This window comes from Ictalurus punctatus, chromosome 9 (genome assembly GCF_001660625.3).
Source record: "Ictalurus punctatus breed USDA103 chromosome 9, Coco_2.0, whole genome shotgun sequence".
Taxonomy (NCBI): Eukaryota; Metazoa; Chordata; class Actinopteri; order Siluriformes; family Ictaluridae; genus Ictalurus; species Ictalurus punctatus.
In genome coordinates this window covers 8,052,772-8,062,500 of record NC_030424.2, presented here as the reverse complement: position 1 = coordinate 8,062,500, position 9,729 = coordinate 8,052,772, and the positions used below count along the sequence as shown (strand labels likewise).

General features: G+C 39.4%; 1 protein-coding gene across 2 annotated transcripts in view; it reads right to left on the bottom strand.

Moving 5' to 3' along the window:
- The window catches only part of strn3 (striatin, calmodulin binding protein 3), a 38,156-nt gene that overhangs the window by 17,254 nt on the left and 11,173 nt on the right, over positions 1 to 9,729 (bottom strand). The window contains exons 2-5 of one of the 2 annotated variants that reach the window (XM_017475806.3): positions 3,297 to 3,400; positions 3,040 to 3,113; positions 2,868 to 2,946; positions 2,367 to 2,543 (exon numbers count right to left, since the gene is read on the bottom strand). In XM_017475806.3, coding sequence (XP_017331295.1) covers positions 2,367 to 2,543; positions 2,868 to 2,946; positions 3,040 to 3,113; positions 3,297 to 3,400 — 434 coding nt within the window. Of the gene's footprint in view, positions 1 to 2,366; positions 2,544 to 2,867; positions 2,950 to 3,039; positions 3,114 to 3,296; positions 3,401 to 9,729 lie in introns of both variants that reach the window. The other variant, XM_017475805.3, reaches the window with a different exon arrangement.

Sequence of the window (9,729 nt, the reverse complement as noted above, 5' to 3'; positions counted from 1 at the left end):
ATCCACTTTTTTGGTCTTAGTGAGGACCCGAGCAGCAGCATTCTGAATCAGTTGCAGCTGTCTAATTGACTTCTTATTGAGACCCGTAAAGACACCGTTACAGTAGTCGAGGCAACTGAAGACAAATGCATGGACAAGTTTTTCTAAGTCTTGCTGAGACATTAGTCCTCTAACCCTTCGAATATTTTTCAGGTGGCTGACTTTGTAACCATCTTAATATGGCTGTTGAAGGTCAAGTCCGAGACCATGACTACACCAAGACTTCTGACTTGGTCTGTGGTCTTCAACATTACAGACTGAAGCTGAGCGCTGACCTCTAATTGCTGCTTCTTAGATCCAAAAACAATAACTTCAGTTTTCTCTGTTTAATTGGAGAAAATTTTGGCACATCCAATCATTGATTTGTTCAAATGCAGTTCCTCAGCACCTGCATGGGATCATATTTCCCTGGTGAAATGGTTATGTAAATCTTTGAGTCATCTGCATAACTATGGCAACATATTTTGTTTATTTTTCATAATCTGAGCCAGTGGAAGCATGTAGATGTTAAACAAAAGAGGCCCCAAAATGGAGCCTTGGGGAACTCCGCAGGTCATTTTTGTAATGTCAGAAGTTTAATTGCCTATAGACATGTAGTCCCTGTCCCTTAAGTAGGATTCAAACCAGTTTAGTACAGTGCCAGAAAGTCCCACCAAGTTTTTCAATCGGTCTAGTAATATCTTGTGGTCGACCGTGTCGATTGCAGCACTGAGATCCAATAATACTAAGACTAAAATTCTGCCACTGTCTATTTAAATAGATGTCATTGAAGACTTTAACAAGAGCAGTCTCAGTGCTGTGATTTGGTTGGAACCCTGATTGGAAGACATCAAAACAGTCATTTAGTTCCAAGTAATTGTTCAGCTGTTGAAAAACAGATTTTTCAATAATTTTACTTAAGAACGGGAGGTTTCATATGGGCCTATAATTGCTCATTAGTGACGAGTCTAGATTGTTCTTTTTTAGGAGTGGCTTGATGACTACAGTTTTCAGGGCCTGTGGGAAGAAACCCGAGAGAAGAGATGCGTTGACAATTTGTTCAAAAGTTCTGAGGCCATGCAATTAGAAACCTTTTTGAAAAAGCCTATTGGCAGAATATCAAGGCAGCAGGAGGAGGATTTCAGGTGTTGTATAATGTCCCCCAGGTTTTCATGAGTGATAGGATGAAATTGTATCATGCTAATTTAATTGTTTTTAGGTGGACACAGAGACAGCACATATTCTGTACCTGACATGGAGACACTGATTGCTTGTCTAATTCTTTGTGCCGCTTTCTTTACTGACACAATTCAGTCATTGCAGGCCCTGGTGGATAAAAAGTCAGAGGCTACTGACACAGGAGGGTTGGTTAGCCTCAATTCCGCTTAAGCCAAACTACCTTTTCAAACAACGTTTAACAGAGTGAACAAAACGGTTTATTTCTAAAATGAATCAAGCAAGGATAGTGTATTTAAAATGTATAGTCAATTCAAGCCAATTCTATTTGTATAGTGCTTTTCACAGTGAACATTGTCACAAAGCAGCTTTACAGAAATATATCATTTCAGATCTAAATTTTAAATTGATAAATTTGTCCCTAATGAGCACGCCACGGGCTTGTATAGATATTAGAAAAAAGTACACTCTCCTTCAATTCTATGTTTTTATTTATCAGGGCCTAAATAACAATTTTGTGGTCCTCACCAACTTTTATAAACAAACAAATGACCTCAGGTGACAAACAAACAAAAACAAAATAAACAACAACAACAACAACAACAGTATGTAGTCCTTTTTTTCTTTTCTTTTACAGAAAAGTAAACCAAGCAGGTGGGAAAAAACAAGTACACCCTACAATTCAGCAACATGTAGAACCACCTTTAGCAACAATAACTTGAAGTAAACGATTTCTGTAAGACTTTATCTGTCACTCACATCGTTTGGGGAATTTTGGCCCACTCGTTTTTACAAGATTTCTTCAAGTCAGTCAAGCTCAAGTTTAAAAATCCCACCACAGCATCTCAATGGGGTTGGGGTCTGGGCTTTGACTTGACCATTCAAACACCATTGATTTTTTTTTCTTCTTTAGCCATTCAAATCTACTTTTATTAGTTGTTTCTGTGTGTCTGTCAGGGAGAACGTGAGCTGGAATAGCAAATAAAGTAAGGCAGGTTCATAAAACAACTTGGGATGCCATTTCTGAGTGTTTACAGCGTAAGTGACAATGTTTTTAGAATCACAATACACAATCTTCCTGTAAAACAGACTGTGTTTTTGACATGTATTTCATTCATTCACGTCTATGATTGTCATATCATCCACCCCTAAGCCAAGGCATTTTTGGGTACCTTTTCATGTCATGCCCCTTCCTTTTGGCTGGAGATTCTCCTCCATTAAGGATCTGCTCCAGGTTCTTGGTTTCTACTGAACCATTCTGCTCCGAGCCAGACAACCCCAGTAAAGAGCGCACACGCTGAGACCGCACATCCAGTATTGTGTCTGTGTAACCTACTTCCTGAAGATATCTTGTAATGACAGAAAGGAAAAAATTACTACGCAAGAACAATTAAAATATCACCTTTTATAACATAAGCCACGGTTATATACTCTATACTGAATGAATCTTAATAACTTGCATATAGCTGACATACAGGCTTGGTTGAATAAAAAGGTATGTAAATAAAATTTCTTCGTGTAATATTTTATCCATCTTTGCAGTAAAGTGTACAACTGGCGGACTCTTCTTAATTGCCATTTTATTTCAGCTTTCTTGAGTTCTGTGGAAAACGCTGTGTAGAAAAGCAGCTTTCAGAAAATAAGTTTAACTTGGAGTTATAAAAAAAACTCACTGTCTTAGCAGTTGCCGGCCTTGTTTCCAAGTTAACTGACTGTTCTGTGGTACGGTGGACACCTCTGTATCTTTGGTATCTTCTGAAAGATAAATAATTATCAATACATACATGTATACACAATATATGTAAATACATATGCAAATTTGCACTCATATGAGAATGCACAAACCTGATTCAAAGCTGGGCATTTTTACTTCACTTTGATTGAGTTCTGTGCCATATTTTAATTTATGGTATTTTGCTCTGAAAGAAAAAGAAAAAACAAACAAACATCATTTTGTTAAAAACTCCAGATTTAACATGACTGGCATATAGCAAGTGGTCTGACTCTGCAGAGTTTCCACACACAGATGAAAATACAAACAAACTCAACATTTTTATATGCACACACACAATAATACACTGAATTATTTAATCACTACAAACCTTTCTTGTTTTAATGCATATTCTAACATCTTTATTCTTCTAACCAGGTCATTCTTTAAATTTTCTTGACCCTTTCTCTCTCCCTGGAGGAATGCTATTCGAGCCTGAAAGACAGAAATAGAGGATATGAGAACACTTAAACGCCATTAGTTTATTGAATAGTCAAGCTAATCGACATAGTCCCAAAGGAAACAACAAATCTGTCCCATAATATTCTGTTTAGTCCTCTATAACTGTACTTTCTAGTGAATGTATATTGTGCCTTTCTGACCAACAAAGCAGAAACTGAATATGGAAAAACACACAAAGCCTTTAGAAAGTCACATTAGCAAATAGCAAAACAGTTTTGATCTCAAGGCATTCAATTGTCTTCATTGACTTCCGTTAACAGTCATTCTATTAAAAAGCGGTCAGCCACCACATTGGATCCTTCTCTATGCTGGAATACACACGTTATATGGAAAATAAAAAGGATACGGTGAAATGGGGTGATGATATATCTGTGCCTCATATAACTGGTCAGAGCCATATCTCGCTGTACTTCTCACCTGGTTTCCCACTGAAGCTAAGCAGGGTTGAGACTGGCCAGTACCTGAATTGGAGACCCCCTGGGGAAAGGTAAGGCTGCTGCTGGAAGTGAGGCCAGCAGGGGGCGCTCACCCTGTGGTCTGTGTGGGGCCTAAAGCCCCAGTGTACTGACGGGGACACTATCCTGTAAAAACAGCACCGAGGTCCTGACTCTCTGTGGTTATTAAAATAATCCCAGGACACTTATGATAGGGGTATAACCCCTGTGTATAACCCCGGTGTCCTGGCGAAATTCCCCCATTGGCCTTTCTCTATCAAGGCCCCCCCAATAATCCCCATCTCTGAATTGGCTACATAACTCTCTCCACTAATATCTGGTGTGTGGTGGACGTTCTGCCGCACTATGGCTGCCGTCACATCATCCAGGTGGATACTACACACTAGTGGTGGTTGAGGAGATTCCCTACCCTCCATACTATGTAAAGTACTTTCAGTGAAAAGTACTAGAAAAGTGCTATATGAATGTAATCACAACTACCGGTAACTAAATATAACTAAACTGGGCCTAAAACATGCCTAAAGCTTCAATAAACCTACCTAGAGTTGAAAAAAGGAAACAAGGCTTTAGTTTGCCTTTAGTTTTTTGCTTCTATTTGAGGAAACCTGTCATTATTTCCTACCTACTACAGCAGTCCACCCTGGTGATGGACATAAACTAATACACATAATATAAAGGCAATTCAGAATATCTAACAGGAAAAATCATATGGCAGGCTTGGTGTAAACCAACTTTTATGTTTCTTTGAGTTGTTAAAGGTTAGGCAGCACATGGCAGCGAGGACAGTAAATGACTCCGAGGACTACATGATATTATTGAGAGAGAGCAGCTGTGTAACTCAAGTCCTCATAAAGGCTAGTGTGTGTGAGGCACAGAGGAGGGGGTATTTATAGTCCAACACACTCCCAATCAACCCCCCGATAACATGGCTCATATCTACAAACACACAAACAAAATTTAGAAATGACGCAGAACCTCATTTCATCCGTATATGCCTGAACAGTTAAAGGTTAAGGAGCATGAAGTCCCAACATTTGTTCTATGGCTATGCTGGAATTTGAACTCTACCACTACCCCTGCCAGTAACACGCAACAAGCACAAAAAAAAAAACAACCCAACCCAAAAAACAATCACACTCTGAAAGTTGACAACTGCTGGTTGAAAGGTCATGTGGCTGTAAAAGTTAATTATCCACTAGTCTGAGAAATTTAAATCTATTTTATAGAAAGTCATTTTTCAAGATTCAATTTTCACCCAATATATTTCATTCCAGCTTTTTTACTATATATTATTTTTACTATGCCCCCAAGTGAGTTTTTAGACTGAGGGTATTCTTAGTTCATGACCTAGTGAACCAGTTTTGAGATTTCAAAGCACTTCTGTAAGTCACTCTGGATAAGGGCATCTGCCAAATGCCATAACTGTAAATGTCAACTCATGTTCACTAACTAGTTCTTTCCTTTTCCACAACAGCTACCAGTCTTAGAGGATGAAGACTAACATATGCTTCCAGTGAGACATGTGCAGCTCCACCCCCACAGATTTCCTGCCTTTGCTTATGCAGTTACTGGGCAGCTGAATGCACTTGGGGGGACCACACTATCAGCAATAACATTAAAACTAATGACAAGTGAAGTGCACAACACCCATTATCTCATTACAATCGCACCTGAAAAGAGGTGGGATATATTAGGCAGCAAGTGAACAGTGGCTGTTTCTCAATTCTGAGAACGCAAAGACCGGTCTTGCCAGGCTACTTTGAAAGAATGAACTCGGAAGGACAGGAGGACATAGAAAACATTTTTGTAAGAATTAAGATGTGCTGTGAGCCCGCTACTTGCGTATTGGAATTGAACTTCGGCAGTGGATGATGACATAGAACGAGTTCACAAGGACACAAGACCGCATAAGAACGCATATTGAGAAACAGTCAGTCAAGTTATGTTAGAAGCAGGAAAAACGGGATCTGAGCAACATTGATAATGGCCAAATTGTGATGGCTAGAGCATCTGAGCCACTGGGTCAGAACATCTCCAAACTGACAGCTCTTGTGGGGGTGTTCCCAGTATGCATTGGTTAGTACTAAAAGTTTACCAGTTTACAATAACCTGATAGGGGAAATCCTACATCCTGTAAATTTAAACGTAGGCTGTCTTTATAACACAGTGGATGTGAGAATTAAAAGAAGTCACCTGGACAAAATTAGGGTTAAAGATAAAAGGGCAGATTAAGGTTACAGTAGTGACTCAACAGGTTAAGGCTCCGGATTACTGACCAGAGCATAGTCAATTCGAGTCGAGCCGTACCGTGCGGTGGAAAAGTGCCATTTGTTCCGCTGTTAACTCGGGTACAGACAGATAAAACCCCTCACAGTGTGCACATTCGTTGGTCTCCCCCAAATATCATTTATGCACATTTACATACCTTCCTGAATAACATTTGCTTGTATTCCTATGACTTCCTGAAAACCATATATGGAGTTGTCCCTATCGGGCGGCTGTGGCTCAGGTGGTAGAGCAGGTTGTCCACTAATCTTAGGGTTGGCGGTTCGATTCCTGGCCCACATAACTCCACATTCCGAAGTGTCCTTGGGCAAGACACTGAACCTCAAGTTACTCCCGATGGCAAGTTAGCGCCTTGTATGGCAGCTCTGCTACCACTGGTGTGCGAGTGTGTGTGAGAATGGGTGAATGAGACACAGTGTAAAGCGCTTTGGATAAAAGCGCTATATAAATGCAGACCATTTACCATTTGATATGCTTCCTGTTTTATGCAAATATGCCCTTCTGCCTAGCCAATCAACAGTTAGCCCACTGTCTCTGTTGTGTGCTAAGCATGATACATACTCTGCCTTACTTTGAATAAATGAGAGATCTTGCCATTTGAACTTTGTGTGTCTGTGTGATATTTGGGAAACCCTCCCAAGTGCTTGGTACAGGAAGTGTATAGCTGGGCAAGGGAACCATTTTTTTTTGTGTAATTTTTCTTCTTAAGAATTATAACATAGGGATTCTCTCTTCACAATCCCTAACAGTTTTCTGGGGACTCGTCAGGGATATCAATTCACAAATCCTAACAATTTATATTTTCTTATTTTATATAGCACTGCAAAGATGCGGGAAGTAAGGATGCTGAGAGTGTTGTCACACCCCCGAAGTTCAGGATTCCTTGAACTGCAACTGCTATCATCATACTACTATAGATAAAAATAAAGAAATAGGCTAAAACTTAAGTTTCTGAGTTGTATGTCGGAGATTTATTAATGTCCACTAGACTCGAATTTTCAGGACAGAGGCGTGGAAAACAAAAATGTGTAGGTTTGTCATGTAGGAAGGAGCAAGATATTATGACCAAATATGAAAATGAATAGCTTTCTTCCTTTTTTTATTTCATGGGACAGCTTATAAGACTCACAAGAAGAGGTGTTTATCATTGTATTGAAAGCATTGGCTTTACCATCTATATTGCAGTTCACATTTAAAACAAATTATATGTTAAGAAAGACAATAATATGAGAAGAACAATAAATAATAAATTAGCTCAATGTAATCATGTAATAGCAAGTTAGAGATCTTAAATGTAGAGGGAAGCATTTAGAATGAGAGTTAAGCTTTGCTTTGTCAGCATATCCAAGTTCAGTAGTCAAGAGCAACCTTTTTAATAGAGCATTATCAGCCTACACCCACCCGCCACTACATGCTCATACTCTTAGGGAGGCCGTTTTTTTGCTTTCAGTCTGTGCACTTAAAACTACTTGTCATTTGCACCTATTTCACTGCTGTCTAACAGAGCTGGTTCTTCCTCTGTGTACTGCCAGGATCTGACAGCTGGATAGAGGAATACGCCATGCATCGGACAGGGCTATTCTTGCCTCGTGTTCTGAAAAGTCTACTCCTTTGAGACTAGATTAGGACCGTGACCTCACCATTGAACTGACAGACTGTGTCTCAATCGAGCTGCTTCATACTTCTAAACTTAGTTTTGATATACTGGTGGACCCCCAGGTATTTATTGTAAAAGATGGCAGTGCACGTGTTATGAGTTCAAGAAAGCTTCCTGTTGAGTTGAAGTAAGAAAGGCTCTGTGAATTATGGTTGACAACGATTTTCATCATCAATCAGTTGTTGCAGCTCTATACTGAAGCAGCAAACGTTATAAAACACTAAATTGAGGTCACTGCCAATACTAGTGGCCATGGCTGTATTTATCATTTAAACACATTTAAATAATCGCTCATCTGTCACCTTTTCATTTATTGCACTTTTTAAATACTTACAACATTAGTTACCTTTTCATTAACGTTTTTAAATATGCTATCCATGCTTGATTTTTTTCATTTTAGAGGTTTTTTTTTTCTTTTGCATTGTGTTGAGAAGTTCTCTTTATTTAAATTTGTTTGAAATGGTACTTTGGTCTACAGTTGAGAAAGTTTACATACACCTAGCTTAAAGATATTCAGTGAGTTCTTCACAACCCCATTCATTTTCACGTGATCACGCTCCTTTTGGCAGGTCAATTAGGGCATCTACTTCCAATCAGAGGTCACTTTAAAATAGTTCAAATTAGAGACAGGGTAATTTCATCTTTAATTCACTATATCAGAATTCCGGTGTTCATGTACAACAAGTTGACTCTCTCTTTGTACGAGGATGAAGCCCACACTCAGAGTCAGAGTGAAGCCTTTTGGAGGAATACTGTCTGGTTAGATGAAAAAAACTCAACTGTTTGGCCATAATGGTCAGCATTGTGTGTGGGGAAAAAAAGGGTGAGGCTTTTAATCTGAAGAACAGCAGCCTCAGAAACACATTGATTTCAAAGTTAAACTGATTTTCTGTCATTAAACCAGTTCCAGATTGTGGAGGTAGCTCCTTGTTTAACAATAAACTCCTCCTCAGCTTCACGTCTGCCTTCCGCTGTACTCGTTTTCTCTCTGCACGCGAGCTGCGAATGGGTCACAGACCGTCGCACACAGAAATACATCAACAAGGCTTTATTGTTATTATCGTGGGAACACTAATTCTTATTGTGGGGAGAATTTCTACTGGTATATCGCAAACGATAAGCTACCACCCATCCCTACAGGACAATGATCCTAAACATACCTCTGAACTAACAAAATGGCTTAAAGACAACAAAGTGAAAGTATTGGAGTGGCCATCCCAAAGCACGGACCTGAATCACACAGAAAATCTGTGGAGTGAAATGAAAAAACATGTCTGAGAAAAGAGAGCCACAAACCTGCCTGAGTTACACCAGTTCTGTCAGGAAGAAGGGTGAAGATTCAGGAATAGTACTGAGAGAAGCCTCCCCCAAGCGTCTGAAGTTCAAGCAATTAAAAGTCAATGCCAGCAAATACTAACAAAGTGTACTCAAACTTTTTAACCTAGTGAAAAATTGCACATTACATTTTCGGCTGATTGCCTACAACAACCCAGACCTCACTCCTTAAAACCCATCTTTTTAAAAAGCTGCAGGCATGGAAGAAAACTCACCTCAGCCATACTGTTATCACGCGATACTACCCGTATGATTTGCATTGCTGTTTACTCTTGATTAGCTGCATGTGTAATGTGATTCTCCCAGGGTAATTTAATTTATGAACATTAAACAATGTTTATCAGGGCTAGTTCAGTATTCAAGAATTCAGTAAACATCTCAGCTGCTGTTCAACACAGAGCACATGGACTTAAATTTTATAATGAGCCAAGTTACGGATAATTTAGTTTCTGTACAGTGCTGCCTTCAGGTCTAGGGATGTCACGAGAACCGATACTTCGGTACCAACAGTCTTAAAACGTGACAGTACTTGGTTTTCTGCAGTAGCATAGGTACCGTGGTTGTAATTC